At 54.4% G+C, this 19,525-nt stretch overlaps 1 protein-coding gene across 5 annotated transcripts in view; it reads right to left on the bottom strand.

The window, feature by feature from the left end:
• The window catches only part of SYNPO (synaptopodin), a 36,632-nt gene that overhangs the window by 7,762 nt on the left and 9,345 nt on the right, over nt 1-19,525 (bottom strand). For 2 of the 5 annotated variants that reach the window (XM_036845907.1, XM_036845911.1), the window contains exon 2: nt 54-2,410. In XM_036845907.1, the coding sequence (XP_036701802.1) occupies nt 54-2,410 (2,357 nt within the window). Of the gene's footprint in view, nt 1-53; nt 2,411-8,045; nt 8,191-9,202; nt 9,282-19,525 lie in introns of those variants that run through there. The other 3 variants (XM_036845910.1, XM_036845909.1, XR_005019209.1) reach the window with 3 other exon arrangements.

Raw genomic sequence — 19,525 nt, 5'->3', positions numbered from 1 at the left:
CAGCGGGATCCCTGTGGGGTCCATTACTTGAAGCAGAAGGAAGGCTTCCACACCTGAGCCTCGATCCCGGCATTCCGGGTGGAGAAGGAGGGCCTGGGGGCTTGCTTGGCTCGGGGAGACCACGCCCTGGAGGGAGACACGGGCGAGACATCACTGCTGTAGGTAGGGCTCACGGCAGCGGGCCGGAGGCCATCCTGGCCAGGGGAGGTGTAGAGGCCTGGGGAGGAGCGGGAGGGCCGAGGCAGGGCAGGCGACGGTGGGAGGGCCGCCTTGGGCAGGCTGGGCGCCAGGTCCAGGGAGCTCGGCTTGGCAGGCGGGGCGGCCGTGGGCGAGGACTTGGCAGGTTCCTTGATGGGTGAGAGGACAAAGAGCGAGGGCCGCAGCTGGCAGGGTGGCTGCCTGGAGGGCTCTGGGCGCAGGACCCCGTTCTCAGGCAGGTAGCCATGATAGAGGGAGGCAGGTGGGGTCCGAGCCGGGCTTCGGGACGCCACTCGGAAGCCGCCAGGCGCGTTGGTGGGGTACTTCCAGCACGAAGGCAGGGACATAGTGGGTGAAGGGCAGCGGGCCCGTTCCGCGTGGCCCGAAGACTCGATGACGTACTTCTCCATGCGGGACTGGCGGCGGGCGTAGAGCTCAGCCCCCTTCCCAGAGGCCTCGGAGAGGTTCTGGTTGGGTTTGGGCTTGGGCTTGGCCTGGATGCGCGGTGACTTGAGGCATGAGGCCCACTCGGGGACAATCTCCTCGGCCCCTGCGGGGCTGGCCCTGTCCCGGGGGGCGGGCTCCTGCTGGAAGTTGGAGGCCTCGGCCCCCAGCGCGAAGGGCTCCTCCTCCACGCCCATCTCCCCCTGGTCCCTCTGCCTCCGCTTCTCGTCTGCTGTCTGTACCAGATCCAGCAGGTCTGGATTCGGGGTCACCTTGGGCTTCTCCACGAAGGTGAACATGGATTTCCGGCTGCCCCTGCGGGCTATCGACTCCTCCAAAATGCCCGTCTTGCTGGCAGGAACTGCCTGGCCCTTTAGATGAGACGGCTTGGGGTCGGAGCTGGGGTACAGGGCAGAGTAAGAGGGGGGAGACCTAACCCGGGAAGCCAGGGGGGCCGTGGACAAGGTCTCGGCATAGGTTGGGGGTGGGGTGAAGTTCCCCAAGGGGCGTCTCTCCAAGGCGGGGCTTCGCTGTGCCACGGGCCTCCTCTCCAGCATGGGGCTATGGGACATGACGTGTCTCTGTGGCCGAGGGCTCCTGTCTGCCACGCTGGGGGGCCGGGGAGCGGGACCCTTCTCTCCAAGATGTCGTCTCTCTACCATGGGGCTTCGTTCCATCTGGCTGGTGCCGCCTGGCGCCTGAATCCCAAAGGGCCTGGCCGTCCTGTTGACCACAGATGGGGGCTTGGCCAGCGTGAGGTGGACCTCGCTGTACAGTTTGATGGGCGTGGTGGCAGCTGCCCGCCCGGACATCTCTTGTTCCGTGGACACCACTGGGGCACCAAGCTGGACATCAATGAGCAGGGAGCTGGACATGAAATCTGGGGCTGGGGGCCTGGAGCTGGAGATGGGAGTAACTTCTCTGGAGAAGGTGCTGGTGGTGGTAGGTGGAGCTGATACCTTATCAATTAGTAGGGTGCTGGATCTCACCTCCGCAGCTGGCTCCTGGGGTTGCCCACCAGCACACGGGGTGCTGGGTTTGAAATCTGGCACTGCACCCTTCGGCGGGAGCTGTGCCTCTGAAGAATTCTGTTGGACGCTGGACAGTGGCAGGCTCTGCGGGGTGACAGTTGCGGGTGGGTTCTGATCGACATCTGTGGCTGGCGGGTTGTGGTTGCTGTTGGAAGGTGGAGTGATGACCGTGGCGCCGGGCGAGGGAAGGTTTTGGCTGGCATCTGTGGCTGGGCTGTGGACCTCCGCCGGAGGTGGAGTTGGGGGGCTCTGCTGGGCTTCTCGGTTCTGGGACAGGTGGAGCCCATTGGCCGTCAGCAGGGCCGCGTTCTCCTTTAAATAAACCACCAGTGGTACCTCCTCTTCCTCACTGGCCACTTTCTCCAGGTGCCGCAGCAAGCTGGCTTCCTCTGAGGAGCCCTCCATGCTGTGACCAGGGACCCCTGTGTCAGCGCTCTGGCAGGCGGGGTTTCTCGGAGGGCCTGGTTCAGGGAGTGAGGTGGGACTCAGGCTGAGCCCTGGGGCATGGCCTGTGGGGCTGGCGGGGGGCACCCTGAGGGACTCCTGGCTGGGCTTCTGTCCCCTCTGGCCGCGGCTCTCCAAGGTGAACTCGTTCACCCTCTGCCGGCGCCTGTTGAAGAGCTGGACGCCGCGGGAGTTGGAGCTGGGAGGGGTGGTCAGCTGGGCTGCGATCTGCTGGCTCCTCGCCTTGGCCTCTTTTAGATCCTTCTCGGTGAGGCTAGTGCTCCGGCCCAGCGCTGCAGGAGGGACAGAGGCCGAGTCAGCAAATGGGATTGCAGAGCCACAGGGGTACACAGACAGACAGACAGATGGTCACCCATGCCCCCACTACAGATGGCCTTTTCCTCCGGAATTTGATCTTTACTCACCGTGTCCTAGAATCTCCTCGTAAAGATCCCTGACCCAACCATCATGGCCCAACTCAAATACCCATGTAAAACCTTCCCTGATTACCCTTTTAGTGTTAACTGCCCCCTTGTTTGGATTCCGCCTGAAGGTTGTTGACGTGGCACTTTACCAAACTCAGCAAGAACACCTCGCCCTAGCAGTCAAGGCCCCACTACATCTCGGACTCATCTTGTGCCACCTTTCTCTCTCACTGGCGTCTTCCTGGCTGGCTTTCTGTTCCTTGAAAATGCCAAGTTTGTTCCTGCCCCAGGGCCTTTGCACTTGCTGTTCTCTCTGCTTGGAATGATCTTTTCCCAGGTGGCATTCCATGTTGGTTCCTTATCGCTCAGGACTCACGTGAATGTCACCTCTCTGGAGGGGCCTTCCTCTATAATCAGCATACCCCCCCACCCCCGCCCATTTCTTTGTTTTGTTTTCTTCTCTTCATAGCATTCAACACAATTCAGTATTATCTTCCTTACACGTTTCCTTGTCTATTATCTATCTCCCTCACCTAGAACGCAAGCTCTAAGGGGGAAATGAACTTGCTTGACTTGTTCATCCCTCTAACCCTAGCCCCTAGAACAGTGCCTGGCAAAAAGTGGGCACTCGGTAAGCATTACTGAGTGCATGAATGAACCTGCAGGATATTCACATGCCTAAGTGCATATCTTAGGGCCCTTTACACTTTCAAACTCATAGTGTAGTCATTTCTTAACACTAACACTTCCTCTTTTTAGAATAGGTAATACATTTACGTGGACTAAAATTTTTTTAAAAATTTAAAAACATAAAAAAGTATACAGTAAAAAATGTCTCTCCACCTCTGAGTGCTCCACACCACAAATCAGGTAACAACTGTTAATAGTTTCTTCCAAGTCCTTGCAGAATTTCTTACCATTTTCATTTAAACAATCATTGAAAAATTCTCATACTTTAATATTATAAAAGTAATAAATTGGGCTAATTTCAGTGACTCTACTAGAACATTGCATTACCTCATTTTATCCTCACAAGAACGCTAGGATACAAGCATTACTTGCCCCTATTTTACAGAAGTGGAAAATGAGGTCTAGAGACTTGTAAGTAACTCACCCAAGATCACACAGCAAAGGGTGGCAAGGCTGGAGTCAGAACCAGTTCTCGCTGGGTCCACAGTGCATGCTCAAGCTGCCTGCTTGTCCCAAAGGTCCCTTTGGGACATATAGGGGACAGAGTCGGTGGGAGTCGGGGTTCAGTCTGGGGCTGCAGGCTAGGACCGGAGTCTGGGGCCTGAGGTCAGGGATCAGGCTAGGGGTCAGGCCCTATTAATATGTAAGTTCACTACAGGCAACCATTTCTTTTTATATCACCAGTGCCCGGCTGGCACAGAGTCAGTGTTTAATTTGTGCTTATTGAATAAGGAATGAAGAAATGGATGCATGAACAAATGAACCTATGGACAGATGGATGGGACAGCCTGTGGCCGGGCTAGCAGCTCAGTCGGTGGCTGGGAAAATTCCTCCCTTTGTCACCCCACCCCCACCGAGGGAAGCTAATTAGTTCTTGAGGAATCTGACCCTGCCCTTCCTCCTATCTTGCCCTCATTAGCACTGGCCATGACATGCTGAGTGGGTCTCCAGGGACAGTTTTTCTAGGCATCTTGCCAGCGAGGCTCAGAATTCATGGACTCTCAGAGCTGGGAGGGCCCTTATAGAGGAGCTATTTCACTACCACACCCATTTTATAGATGAAGAAACCAAGGTTCGGAGAGTGGTGCAGGGTAGAGCTCACACTAGGGTCAGCGGGGAGGCCCTGTGACACAGGACAGAGTGGCTGCCGACAGCTGCTTCACTGGGACCAGGCCCAGCAGCCACAGGCTCTCTGGCTCCAACCTCCTTCTTCCCTCCTCCCATCACGACCTGGCTCCCCACCACACACACCTGTGCCCACAGGTCCAGAACAGTGACAGCACACAGCCTGCCCCATGCGCCCCTGGCTCCTGCTTCCTCCTGGTAGGGCTCCTCTCCTGCCTGGATCACCCCATGGTGACGGCTTTGGGGGTTGGGCCAGGCTGCTCCCCTGTGGGGAACTTAGGTAGGGGACAAGCCAGCAACACAGGAGGGGCTGCTCAGCTCACGCGATGTCCATCTCCTCAGGTCTGCTTAGAAACCAAGCCTCCCGGCCCAAATCCAGGCTCTGCTATTTGCTAGCTGTGTGACCTTGGCAAGTTACTGCACCTCTCGGAGCCAGTTTCCTTAGCTGAGAAGAAGGTAATAAAAGCACCGACATTAGGGTTTGGAGGCTACAGTGAGATCGTGGATGCCAGGGGGGTTACTGTCATTCAGCCCAAGTAGAGAGGACTGAGGGCTCATGCTACCCTGGGATGGAGTAGACGGTGACCCCCTGGAAGGGGTCAGAGCTTCTTCTAGCAAAGGAGATTCACCCTACAGATCATGGTCCTGAGAGGGGTGACTGTCTTAAGGTCACACAGCAGGGGATTCTAGAGTTATTGGGAGGCAGGGATCATTGCCCCAAATCACAGAACCTCAGAATCTCAGAGATGGCTGTCACCGGGTCCAATTCCCCACACAATTCCTGCGTCCCTAAAACCATGTCCCTGAGTGTACAAGCCTCTGTTTATACCCTCAACTGACAGGGAGCTCACTACCCTGAAGATATGCCTTCTGCTAATTAACATTCTTTCTTTAGCTATAAAGTCGCTCCTTATATTCACTCCCACCTCTTGACATGACTCTGCCCCTCACTGCCACACAGATAAAGAGCTTTCTCTTTCTAACCTTACAGCCCTGCAGAGACTCAGTCACAAATCACATCCCCACGGGGCATGGTCAGGATAAACATCCCTAGTCCCACCAGTGGCTCTTACGACACAACTGCAGCCATCGTAGCTCACATTGATTGGGCTCTTACTGTGTACCCGGCTAGCGGGTTCCCACAGTGCCAAGCTCCTAGAAAGGGCTTCAGTGTTTGTGTAATTCAGACCTCCCAAATCCCTGCACTTTTCTCTTTTTTCTCTTCACCTCTCTGCTTCAGTCCTATCCCAAGGCTGGTTCTAAGGGCCATGGGGCTAGAAAATGCTCCAGTGTCAGAGAGTGAAGGGCCCTCAGGGATAAGCTGGCCTGGGAGGGAAGGGGTTGCAGAGGAGGCCATGGGCCAAGACCTGGTCTGCTGACCCCCAGCCAGGCTGTGAACCTTCCCCACGCTGTTGTTCTGGGACAAGAGGAACCCAGCAGAAAAGGCCAGCGGGTGAGAGAGCCCTGCCTCCGAGGGAGCTCCCGTGCCCCCCATCCCAGCCTGCAATGACTCCACGGAAAAGGAATTTGGCAGGAGGCTTGGACCAGACCCAGCCAGCAATCCAGACGACTTTTGCCACCCTGCACAAACAAAGCTGGGAGAAGGGGGGCTGGGCCAACTACGGGCATCCCAGAGTCCCCCACTGCAGGGCACCGGGGGTGGCAGCTCCATTCAAAATTCCCCAGACTAGGGAACTGCCACCTCTAGTGATGCCCCAGCCAGGTGGGTCCAAGATCGTGGTCCCTGGTGTCGGAGAGGCAAGAGGTGGCCAAGGCCCACAGGGGACAGACCCCTTGCTGAGCCCCCAATCTGCTTGGCTGCAGCCTGTACCTGTACAAGTCCTAACAACCCCTCTTCCCTCAGCCTCTTCAGGGTTGGCCCTTGAAAGCCCCACCCTGGACAGTGGATGAGGAGCTCTGAAGACCGGCCTTCTGGAGATGGAGGGGTGAGGGCAGACTCAAGGAAGAGCTGCCCAGGGTCAGGAGACCTGGGTCCAACAGGGTTGAATCCCTAAGTGGGGAAGGGGGACAAGAAGCCCTGAGTACAGCCATTAGAATGAAGATCGCAGTGGGTGCTATAATTAGTGAGCCCTCACTACTGCCCAGTGTAAAGTGCTGTGCCATGCACTTTAGACCCATCATCTTGTTCGATCCTCCCAATGACCCCAAGAGATAAGTACTAGCATTCTTCCCAGTTTGCAGATGAAACCAGAGCTCAGAAAGACCTGCCCAGGGTCATATGACTTTTAAGTAGCAGAGCTGGGATTCAAAACTCAAAATCTGGTTGCTGAATCTCATTTCTTAACCACCCTGCCTTCTGGACACTGACTCTGGTGGGAGGGGCACCAGCAGAGACTCTGGTGCTCCTGGATGCTGGTCTGCAGACCCCTCTGTTTCCACATCTCGTGACCAGTGCCCGCAGCAGTGCCCTCTCCTCTTCATATTCAGCTGCCCAGAGCAACTCATGCTTTGTCGCCCTTCTTCCTCTCAGGAGAAGAGCTGATAAACTCATTGTGACTAAGGTAGAAATGACTGCTAGGACATAAAAAACTAGTGGAGTAGGGCCTCCCTGGTGGCGCAGTGGTTAAGAATCTGCCTGCCAATGAAGGGGACACGGGTTCGAGCCCTGGTCTGGGAAGATCCCACATGCGCGGAGCAACTAGGCCCGTGAGCCACAACTACTGAGCCTGTGCGTCTGGAGCCTGTGCTCCGCAACAAGAGAGGCCGCGATAGTGAGAGGCCTGCGCACCGCGATGAAGAGTGGCCCCCGCTTGCCGCAACTGGTGAAAGCCCTCGCACAGAAACGAAGACCCAACACAGCCAAAAAAACACTAGTGGAGTAGAAAGAGCACGGTGTGGGGAGTCAGGAGACCTGAGTTCAAGTTGTGCTCAGGCAGGGATAAGCCCTTTCTCCCACCCCATTACTTCTGTAGGCAGCTGCCTCTTCTGCCAGCCATCAGGCCTTTTGGACAGAGGATCCAGAGGAGGGAGGCAGGGCAGGGGAACGGAGGCCAGAGCAGAAGGTCAGGACAGGGAGAGAATTCAAGGAAATTCTTCTTCACACGGCTGCCGTCAATGGGAGTGCCCAGGGCCCGAGTAGGGTGGGGTGGGACAGGGAGCCAGAGGTAGGAAGAGAGACTGGCTGGAGACAGCCCATTGTGGCTGCCTGGGAGTCTTGGCAACGGGACAGGTAAACAGGCTGGGTTAACTGCCCCCCTGGTGGGGTCAGGAAGGAACCAATGGCTGGCTGCTGCACAACCTCGGCCTCAGCCGGGGGCAGGAAGATGAACTGGACCTGAGTAATGGCCTGACTACCTTGCCAGCCCCTGCCCCGCATCCTCCCTGCTGAAAGGAGGAAATGACACAGCCTCCTTTCCCTGGGGAGTTCTCCATCCATGCCAAAGTCCTGGTGAGTGCAAACTGACTGAGTCCCAGCAGACTTGCCAGGCCTCCTTGCAGAGAATAATTCATACTAAGGTGGGAAGGACTGCCAGACACGGGAGATGCATAGGAATGGAAGGGAAGAGCCCCAGACCTAGCTCCAGCCTGGCCACCAACCGGCCGGCAGAAGTCATGGCATGCCTCTCCCTTAATGCCCAGGGGGAACTGAGACCAGAGAAGGTTGCTGTATGCCCTAAGTCACGCACCCCAAACCACAAAGGCACCTCTGGGTGCTCGCTTTACTCACTCCGGCTGGGTCCTCCCTGCAGCCCAGCTTCCCTCTGGATGCCGAGCCGGCCTTGCTTCTCAAAGCCTCCGCGAAAGGCAGCCAATCGACTAGCTGACAAAGAGGAAAATCCCACGTTGACGGCAACGCGGAGGAGCTGGATATGACTTCTCTCCTCCACAGATGACTCAGCCTAGCTCTTTATCAGGAAAACCGATTTCGCAACAGCCTTTTAAATGGTCTCTCCGCCCCCAGTCTCTCCCCCGCCAATCTACCCACCCCACGCTGCCAGATCCATCTTCCTCCCGCCTGGCTCCACTCGTGTCGGGCCGCTCTCCTCCTCTCCGGGACATGGGGGATCAAGCAGCAAGTCCTCATCCTGGCATTCAGGGTCCCTGATGTCAGGGTCTGCCCGAGAGCTCGCTCACCTGCTCCCTGCGCCCTCAGCAACGGTCAGAGGGAGTCCAGTGGCTCGTGGTGCCACACCTGCCCTGCGAGTTCCAGCCTCTGCTGTGGGTTTGCGCAGACCCTTCCACCCGGAACCCGTCTCTGTCTCCTATCCTTTCTACATGCTCAATCCCCAGATCATCAGTGTTTTATCTGCACTGCTTAATAACCTCATCACTTGGCATATTATTTGTTTTAGTCAGAGTTTTCGTCCAGGGCGTGCTTACCACATGCCCCATGCCAGGCCCTGGCTCCCTTAACAGCAGCCGGGAGGTCAGCAGTCCCCTCATCTCCATGTAGAGGAGAAACGGGCTCAGAGAGGTGAAGTGACTTAGGTGGTACAGCTAGCCAGAGGCAGAGTTGGGATTCGAACCCAGGGTGGCCCAGCACCCAGCCCAGGACCCATCACATGGGCCATGCTGCCTCCTCCCAACATCTTGCTTTGCAGCAGTCAGCGTCTGGGTCTTATTTTCCCCCAGAGAGTGCAAGAGCCGGGGGACAGGGGCCTCAACTGCTTCCGCCTTGTCCCCTACACCTTCCCTGGGGGCTTGCAGAAAGGATGAAGTCAATGAGGATGACAACAGCCAACACGTGAGGCGCTCCAGATGCTGCCAAGCTAAGGGTTTGGCATATATTTTCTCATTGAATCCTCACAGCAACTCATACAGGAGGCCCCCTTACCTCTGTTTTATTGATGAGGAAAACGAGACCCAGAGAATTAGCCAACTCACCCCAGGTCTTACAGCCAGCAAGGGACAGGCAGAGCAGAGCTGGAGCCGGGAGTCTGACTGATCCCAAGCCTGGGCCCCTCCTTCTGAAGAGCTTTGCCCACAAAGCACACTCACTTTCCCCACCTACTGTCCCAGGCCCAGCCCAAATGCCACTTCCTCCAGGAAGCTTTCATCAATCCATCCAGACTCCTCGATCAGTGCTCCTCCCCTACTCGACCTGGCCCAGGGGCCTCGGAGCAGGAGCAGGGCTTGGAGGAAACAACAGGTTGAGAAAGCTCAGGAACCAAGGCCCAAGGGAAAGGAGGCTGGGACTGGCCCAACTCCTGGTGTCTCCCTGACAGGGGTTCGGGGTCATGCAGGGCAGGATGGGTGGGCTAAGTCGAGGGCTCCCAGGTCAGGTCGGCATGGGTGTTGGCTAGCAGATATCCCTGTAGGCCACAGGCACTGCTCACTGCTGGCTGACGAGGGCCCTGCTATGCGGTCCTCCTCTCCCAAAGGCCAGGAGCCACCACCTTCCTCCTGCCTGCTCTACTAGCCTAAACACTAATCTACAGTTAGATTTTCAGGGACTTGGAAACGGTGACCCAGAGAGAGGCAGGCTCAGTTCCAGGTGCACAACAAACTGGAAAGGGCTGGTTCACAGGGAGCCAAGCTCAGATCCAGGCTCCCACCTCCCCCAGTCCAGCCCTGGTAAGCCAGGCCTCCCCGCGACCCCCAAGCCCTCTCCTGCTGCATCAGCCTCCATCATCCCAGCCCTGGGAGCCTTGAGAGTACAGAAAGGACTACCACACCCTACCCTTCCAGAGAAAACACTTAATCCAGGAGACGAAAAGGTGGTGAGCCAGGGCGGGAGAGAGAGAACTTCCCCTAAACTATGCCTCTGCCAGGAGCAGGGCTGAGCCTAGTCTATCTCAGGGTCCCCAGCACCCAGCCCAAGTCCCTCGACAAAGATACAGCCCTTGCTCTTGACCCTGTGGCAGCCTGGGGCCGGAGCTGGTCCCATTCTCTCTAAATTCCCCAGACTCAGCAGAGGCCGTCACCCAGGAGGGGTTCACTAAGCGTTGACTAAACAAATGACTGAAGGATGAGCACTCCCACAGTCCAAATCTACCTTCACATTTTACTCCACCATTCACCCCAGGAGATGAATTCTCGATTTGTCTAGATCCCAGAGTCATGGAGATTCTAGGTCAGAGATCTAGAGGGTGGTTCCTCGAGGAAGGGGAGAAAGGAAGGAGGGAGGTAGCAACAAGCCTTTGGGTGAAGAGGGAGATGAAACCTCAAATGGCAGTGTTAGATCCAAGAGGCAGAATATTCCATTGAGTTCCAGGAGAATATAGAGCCTAAGAGAGAGATGAATGAGGATGAAGAAATCTGGGAAGTCTTCCTGGAGGAGGCAGCATATGCCCTAGGTCTTGAAAGATGGAGATGTGGAAGCATTTCAAGTAATGGGACAGTGCAGTGGAGGCTGGAAGGCTCAAGGTGATCCCCACCCCATCCTCTACCCTCCTCCACTCACACCTCCAGTCAAGACAGCTGGAGAGGAAGGCGCCTCTGACAGAGGAACACGTCCACCATTGGGCTTGCCCAGAGGCTAAGGGTGACTGGGGTGGTCCAGGTAGTTTTCCAAGGGAGCTATGTACATGGGAAGGCGCATGCCTAGAGCTCAGAAGCACCGTGGTATCGGCCCTGGGCCTCCGGGTGGGTTACATAACCGCCCCACCGCCGGGGCCACAGATTCAGCCGGGACCCTCCTCCGCCTCCACCTCCCCAGCCATCTGTCTCTGCTGCTTCCCTCTCATAGAAGAGGCCGCTGCACTGCCCAAAGCAAGGCCAGCGCCCTGTGGTAAATTCCCCACATTCCTTCCTCACAGAAAAATAAATAACGGGGAGAAAAAATGCTGGAGGAATGATAATGACGGCCCCAGCACGCTGCAGTCCCAGCTCGCCTCCCCACCCTGTAGAGCAGAGCCCGTCCTGGGCTGGGGCGGGGATGGGGACACTGCTGCTTCTCCCCGAGGCGTCCTCACTGCCAGGCCCTGCAATAGACGAGCCGCCCGCAGCCCCTCACCACTCCCCCAGGCCTGTCAACCCTCTTTTGTTCTCAGAGTCACTCGTATCTGCTGAAGAAGGTGCTGGGAAAGGTGCTGGGAATCTTTCAGTTGTGGCAGGTGACCACAGAGGGCAAACTTGCCAGAGGCTGGGCACCCTTCACTTTTACTACTCAGGTTGCTGTTTACTGAGCGCTTCTTATGTTCCAGGCATTATTATCATTATTTCATTATGTTTTGTTTTATCTTTGCAAGCTGTGAACTGGAGGTACTGTCATACCCATTTTACAGATGAGGAAACTGAGGTTCAGAAAGGTTTTATGATTTGCGAAGGTAGTTTGGCCAGTCAGTGGTCTACCCTCTCCACTTCTTCCTCTTACTCCCATATCTGTTCAGCCTGCCTGCCCTCCCCCAGACAGCCCTCCTTTACCAAATCCAACCAGAGGTGCGGCCTGTTCCCTTCCCACGTCCTGCTCAACAAAGCATCCTGTGCGGGCTACCTTTAGTAAGTCACCTCACCTCTGAGTCTCAACTTCCTCATCAGTAAACCAGGGATGATTATAGCTGCTTTGCAGAGTCACTGCTGAGCAAATGAGATGCACAAATTATTTCTATAGCATAAAACATTGTGCATGCCTGAGGGGGATTTAACTTCAGCCTTTTGCACAAACCTACCTTTGTATAACTGTGCCAGGCTAGGGCGCTGTCTGTCTCCCTCCCTTCTCCAGCCCTCTCTGGGGCTGGTCTCCCTCTTCTGCTCACAGTCAGGCACAGCCCAACCTTTCCCTCCCCCCTCCAGCATCCTCTCAACAAGGGAACCCCAGTGTCAACCTCTAGCTAACTGTGCTGTAGCAGGAGAGAACCAGGTTTGAATCCCAGGTCTGCCTCTTACTGGATGTGAGTGCCCAGGCCCCCTTGGATGGCCCCAGACCCAAGACTCTTGGGAGGGACGGTATGGCCGAGGCTCCCACCACTCAGTACGTAGTCCTGCAGCCAGGAGGGTGCTGTGGTCCTGAGTGGGCAGGAGGCTACCGATCCTGCCATCCCCTCATGCCATTTGCCAGTTACCAGGCATGTGTGGCTCCCCTCCAGCTGGAGGAGTCTCCAGCCAGAGGAGAGGCTGAACCATCCAGCCTCACCCTCCCCTTGTCCCTCAAACTGCAAAAGGAAAGCAGGCTGGAGGTCAGGAAATTTGGTTCCAGTCTGCTCTGTCACAATATGGGTGAGATGCTGGACTAGTTCCTGACCCTCTTTGGGTTTCAGTTTGTCCATGTGTTTCAGAGAAGGGATTGGCCTGCACCAGTGATTCCTAGAGCGTGGTACCCCCACACCTCTAGTGGGAGCAAAAGGATTTAAGTGGTACCCTGATACTTAATAACATCTTACTAGTTATGTAAATTTCACGTGTGTATTAGAAAAGGAGGATAATAAATCCATCAAAGGTATATTACTGCTTAGGGAGAGGTAAAAGTAGATATTTCAGCAACAAAAGTCAGACAATTTAAAGAAAACAAGTATAGGTGGTGTATGAACGCATTCATTCAACTGCTATTTATTGCACACCAACTAAGGGCCAGGCACTGTTCATAGCCATGAAGAGAAACAGATAAAGCCCTGCTTGCGTTCTAGCACGGGAGCCAAATAATAAATAAGACTATTTCTATAATCTTATTATATTATATATCTATAATCTTATTCTATTACTTCTATAATAAATTCTATAGAGAAAAATAAAGCCGGGGTGGGAGATATACAGACTGCACAGGGTGGGGAGTGGTGTGCAAAGGTGAATAAGGTAATCAAAGGAGGCATCACTGAGAAATCACATCTGAGTGAAGAAGGTGAGGGAGTGAGGCTTGTGCATTTCTAGGGGAAGAAAGACCAGGCAGAGGGAACAGCTAGTGCTAAGGTTCCTAGGCAGGCTCGCACCTGGCAGGTTGAGGATGGTGCACGTAATGTGGAGGTGGGACATGAATAAGGAAACCAGGTTCTCTAGTGGCCTTTCTAGTGGCCTGCAGGGTCTCAGGGACCCCCCTGCATTGCAACCATTTGTGCTTGTGCATACATGCACACACACACCCTGTAACACACACATTATGGACAGCTCCCTAATGCTGGTGAGAGCCTAGCCAGCAATAGTATACCTTCCTCTGCACACACACCCACACACAAAGGTGCTGTTTGCGTGTGCACCCACAGAGGGGCAGAACCTACACACCAGTGTGTGCTCACAGAGCACCCGTCGGTATGCATGTGAAGACACACAGGTACTCAGGTGGCAGACTGGCACAGGTGCACGTGCAGCAGGTACACACCTTATGGGCGGACATATGTGTCTCCCTCCTGCCAGCCTGCCCTGTCTCTGAGTTACCAGACCACCCTTGCCTGGAGGGCAAGTGTCCCGATGGCGTGGTTTCAAATTCACTTCTCCATATCTCTGCACCTCAGTCATGGTTTCCCATTTCCAGGGCTACATTAAAATCGGCCACCTGATGCTCAAATGTCCCAAGGGATCATGTTGCTGTGGAGAATGTCCCCTTTTCTACCCCTACTGCAGTTAAATAGAAAAGCCATGTAAAACGCCTAGCACAGCACTGTCAACAGGATCAGCCGCTACTGGCATCATCGCTCATCACAGTCATCCACATCCCTGGCTTCATGCCTTTAGGCTGCTCAGGGGGCAGCTGAGGAGTAGAAGGAAAAGGCCAGACTGGGAGCTTCAGGCCTGGGTTTTAGTCACAACCTGGTCTCCAACACATTGCGAGGCCTCAGGCAAGTCCTGTCCCCTCTCTGGCCCAGATCGGAAACCTGTGGGTGCTGCAGAATTTCTCAGGGAGTGTGTCCAACATGCCGATTCCTGGGCTCCGCCCCAGACCCAGGACCACAGGATATGCACATTAACAGTCTCCCTGAGGGGTTCTGAAGCACAGCTAGGTTGGGGACCCAGTGGGCTTTAGAGCTCATGATTCTATAAATGTGTTTATAAGTAAATGAACATATAGGGAAATGCTTGGAACATAGTCTGGCAAATAGACCCACGTCAACAAAAAATAAGTTTGAGAAAATATATTTACATAAGTAATTATATGTAGTAATCATACACTATCCTTGAGCGTGCACACACTTCTATAGTTTTCCTAGCAGCTTCACATCCATCAGAGAAAGAAGTAGAGCAGAGATTGTGATGCTGTTTTAAAGACTAGAAAACTGAGGCAGAGAAAGATCGAGGGGCCTGGCCAGGATCTCACAGAACACAGGTCTTTGGCTCCCAGCCAGAGTCCTCGGCTCAGCTTCGTGAGATGTGCCACCTCGGGGCCTTGTCACCTCATTCCATAACGTTTTGCCTCCCAGCCCACAGCGGGCATATTGTGTACACAGCAAACACAGTCCTTCCACTCCGGGTGCACTGACTTCTCCAGTCACTTGGGGTTCACTGACAATGGGACAACCTCAGCCAGTTAATTTCCTTCCAGCTGAAACGCCCTTCTCACTGGGTAGGGCAGGGGGTTCCCAAAGCCCTAATGCTCCACGCTACCATTTGATCTGGAATGGTCTTTCTGTTCCAGCCAACCTGAGTCCAGATCCCACCTGAGCAGATCACTACCTTGTATATGCTAAGCCTCAGTTTCCTCCTCTGCAAAGGGGTCTCCTAATTCCTATCCTTCAGGGTGATTGTGAGGATAAGGTCTTTTGTGCGAAGTACCCAGCATCTGGCCTGCAATGCTGGAGCGCCACTAACTTGCAGGCTAAAGTGTGAGCTCCTGGAAGGCAGGAACCCACACAGTGGTCATCAGGGAGCCCACACCTACCACATGTCGTATGCTTGATTAATATGCACCCGAATGGGTGAGAAATGAGATATCATCTCGAACTTCTTCCTGATCCCAGCTCATCATTGTCTTTCATGACCCATTTCCCAGCGTGGGGGCTGGATGCACAGAGCAGAGATGCTCGGGGCCAGAGGGGTGGGTCACGGGTCCTGGGAAGGCACTGATGAAGGCCGCTGGGGAGGGCCGTGCTCTGGGAGACCTGAGTGCAATCCTGTTGACTCAGAGGCATAAATAATGCACTAGCACATTCTCTGCTCGCCATCCTGTCATGCTAAGAATAGCACCGGCTACCCTTTCAGGGATTTCTCAGGGAACAGAGGAGGACACCAAGATGGGGACAAGCAGGAAAAGGCATTGCTAGACTGTGGACCATCAAGCGCCCTTTCTTCAAGCCCACCTTTCCAAACCCATCAAACTGAGGACCCTGGAGGTCTGAGCTGAAAGGGCTCCTGGGGGAACCTGGTCAGGAGAGGCCTGAGGAGACGGGGCACCACCCACCCTCGCCCACTGGGACTGCTTCTTTTCCTCCTCCCTTCTGATGCCCATCCCAATAAAGCCCATGCCCCTAGCCCATACCCCACGATCCCCACCCCCACTCATGTGATGAACAGAGTGGGTGGTTCCCCTCTTAATGTGTTTTCATCTGTAAGACTTTGGAGAGAGAAGAAGATTCTATAGCTTTTAATTTAAAAAAATTTTTTTAACTTTAAAAATGACTGACTTAGTGCTTCTCATACTTTAATGTACATAGTAATTACTCAGGGTTGTTGTTAAATTGCAGATTCTGATTCAGGAGGTCTGGGGTGCAGCCTCAGAGTCTGCATTTCTAAGAAGCTTCTGGGTGATGCTGATATTGCATACATGATTGCCATACAATGAGTACAGAAAAGCTAGAGCATTTCCCTATAAAATCGATGGAGAAACCGAGGCCCGGAAAGGAAAAGGGATGTGCCCAAAAGCATACAGCAGAGCTGGGCTTCGAACATAGGCCTCCTGAATCCTCTTGGGCTTGGTCCTAGAGGGGCTTTGGAATTGAGTGGAGGTGCCTGGAGTGGGACAGGGTTCAGGCGGCAGTTCCAGGCAGCAGGAGTCGGTCCGGGGGCAGGCCTTCATTCAGCCAAAAGCTGAACCTCCTGGGGTCCACAGGCTCCCACAAGGCGTAAAAGGAAATAAGAGTCCACCTGAACAGAGGCACTCAGCTGAAGCGACTGCAGCCTCCTGCTCAAGATCATGCCCTCATCAGCTTGCATCTGAGGCCTGAGGGACTGGCACCCTCCTGGAAGGCAGGGTGAAACAGGGGGCTATTAAAATGCAAACAAGATCCAGGCAGAGGAAGGTGAGGTCTGAGCACTGTGCATTCAGTCATACTGAGAAGTGGCTGGGGGAGTGCGCGTGGGGCCCACTGCACTATCAGGATGGGCATCGGAAGGAAAGCAGAAAAGAAAGGAGGCAAGATCAGCCTCTAAGACCAGCACTAGGAACAGCTCCTTTTTCCTAGGCTTGGCCTCAAACCCCTTTGCAGGCTCCAGGCCCTGCATGACTAGCCCCAGTGCCCCTCCATGCCATGCTGCAGCTCCCCTCATGGTGTTTGCCCTCCCTACACCCCAGCCACGCTGGCCTTCCTTCGAGCGCTCAGACGGGAACTAAGCACTTCGCACCTCAGGGCCTTTGCACTGGCTGCTGCTTTTGCCTAGAACCCTTTCCTCCCATACCCCTCAGTTGTCCCTTTCTGGCCATACTTCTCATCCTTCAGGTATGTTTACAGGTCTCAGGGAGGGTACGCCTGCCCTGGGAGGTCACATTCCTCTGCCACAGCACCCTCTACCTCTCCCCCAAACTCTCATGAGATTTGTAATTCCATCGTTATTTGTTTTAGTGTCAGTCTGCCCTGCCCCATGGTAAGGAGGCCCCGCAGGGCAGGGACCTTGGCTATCATTTCTCTGCTATGTTCCTGCCCCCGTGCCTAGGCCATAGCTGGGCTCAATAAACATTTCCTGACTGAATGAGGGAATAAATGAATAAAAACAGTGCTGACATCTACCTCCATGGTTCCCAGTGACCTCGCTCACCCTGGAGAAGTTGTAAAGGACCAGGACTTGCAAGATTATGTGGGTCTAACCCTCTGCTCTGCTATGCTCCAGCTGAGTGGCCTTCACAGGTCATATCACCTCTCTGAATGGGGAGCGCTGTTTGTCGGGTCTAAATGAGAGGTAGAATCTGGGAAAGGCTCTGAAAGCTAGAAAGAGCTTTAACTGGTAGCTCTACTCATCCGTGTTTGAGGCCCAGAGAGGGAAAGGGCCTCATTTAAGGCCACACAGCCAGTGTGTGGTGACGCCAGACCCCCCGTGGCACAGCTTAAAGCCAACAGGCCCACCCTGGCTCAGTGAGGGCACCATCTGGCTGGAGGCGGGGCAGGGGTGGAGGAGGAGAGGAGAGGAGGTGGCTGGGAGCATCCAGCCTCAGGCCCAGAGCCAGGGTTGGGGTGGGCGGGGCCCCCAGCAGGAGACCTGAGTGGGGCCTGGCAGCTGGGCATAGGGGAGCCAACTGGCTCAAGCTGGGTGGTGACAGGCCTGTTCCACATGCGCGTGACAGTCTATTTTTTAATCAGCACCCTCCCCATCCCCCAACTTCATGTGCCCTCCTAAAGGGTACATAGTAGGAATCATGTCCTGGCTGAGACCAGGGGCCACCTTGGAGATTGGTGGGAGGGTCCCCAAGTCCCATATCTTCACGAAGCCCACAAGTCCTAAGCAGCCCAGAAGGCAGTACAGGAGACTCAGGGAGGCTGTGTGGGCTTGGGCCTGTCCCTGGACTCTCTGACCTCAGTTTACCCTGTCTGTACAGTGATGAGAGTCATGCCAGACTCCATGGCAGTTTATTACAGCTCAGGCTCTTGGGATCCACTCAAGCTTCACTACGCTAATGACGCTCACTTGTCAGGCCCTGGCAGAGCCTCCTTTGCCCACAGCATTCCCAGGGCACACATGATCCTCCCTGACCTACTCCCAGGGGATGAGGGGAGACGATAAGAGGCTGAGCTGGCTCAAGGGTCAACCTCAGAGCCCCAGACCCCAGACCCAGTGAGGCTCCCCCTTCCAGCACCTGAGGGGCAGAGATGATAAGGATCGAAGGGGAAAGAGGTGTGTTATTAAGCACGTGGCTTGGCCCCTCTGAGCCTCTGGCACTCCACCTAAGGCAGGAGAAAGCATGTCGTGCAGGAGTTAAGCACGCAGGCTTTGAGGCCAGACTGCCTAGGTTTGAACCTGGCCAGTTACCAGCTGTGTGACCTTGGGAAGCTCACTTAACCTTTCTGTGCCTCAGTTTCCCATCTGTAAAATGTTGATAATAACAGGACCTACTTCATAGAGTTGGTGACATGTAAAGAACTTAAAACACCCTGGCACATAGTAAGTTACCATAAATGTTAACTATTTTTCAAGAACTTTGGCTTTTACCTATCGAACACTCTTCGCCTCCAAGAGATTTTATTCCAGAGGATTACATGCAAGAGTCTCACGTCAGCCCACTCTCCTGTCTCTGAGGCTCATCCAGCCTGCCCCTTCCTGACCCACCCTGGTGACCACCCTTCCTGCCAGCCCAGTGGCTTTCGTGTCTGTCGAGCTCTTTCACACTCACGATCCCCTTATATCCTTCTTAGTCCATTTCATAGTAGCTCAGAACCAAAGCCTGAGCCCCAGAGGAAGCAAATGATTTGTCCAAGACCACCAGCTCGTTGGCTAAGGCTGGAGGTTCAAGTATCCATTCCTGAAGCTCGATCCAGGCCCTTTTCCACCATACTGTGCCCATCCTCCCACTATCAAACCTGTTCCTGGCTAAACGTCAAAAAGTAACATATACTGAGATATGAGTCTTCAGCGAGTGTCCCTCTTCTCCAGGGCTTGCTATTTTAACAGAGATCAAAACATTATAATACTATTTAATAGGTAATAGTTATTTTTATCATCTCATTTAATTTTCAGAACAACAGTACAAGGTAGGGTCTGTTATTGTTTCTATTTTATAGACGAGGAAACAAAAGCCTAGAAAGGTTATATAACACGCTCAAGATCTCCCAGCAAGCTGGGGAGAGAATCCAGGGGTCCAACCACAGGATCTGTGTATTAGGCACACAGGAAACAGCTAGTACAGGAGTAGACCGAATTTTGCTTCACTTGAAGAGGCCCTGGGAGGCTGGACAGGGTAGGTAGGGTAGGGTCAACACAGCACCATACTATACTGCCTCACTGAGTGGAAAAGATGAAGCTAGGACGGTGGAATTTCAGGCAGTGGCCAGTTGGTAAAGATTTCATTTCGGAGAGAGAGGGCTTTTGTGAGCCTCTGGAATTACAGGGCCCGGAGGCTGTCCCCACATTGACTTCTCTGGCCACACTGGGTAGCGATTGAGCCACAGTGTCCAGGGACAGTTCACAAAGGACTCTGAG

Source organism: Balaenoptera musculus, chromosome 3 (genome assembly GCF_009873245.2).
Source record: "Balaenoptera musculus isolate JJ_BM4_2016_0621 chromosome 3, mBalMus1.pri.v3, whole genome shotgun sequence".
Classification (NCBI taxonomy): domain Eukaryota; kingdom Metazoa; phylum Chordata; class Mammalia; order Artiodactyla; family Balaenopteridae; genus Balaenoptera; species Balaenoptera musculus.
The sequence above is the reverse complement of the archived record's forward strand: the minus strand, read 5'-3'. Positions and strand labels throughout refer to the sequence as shown.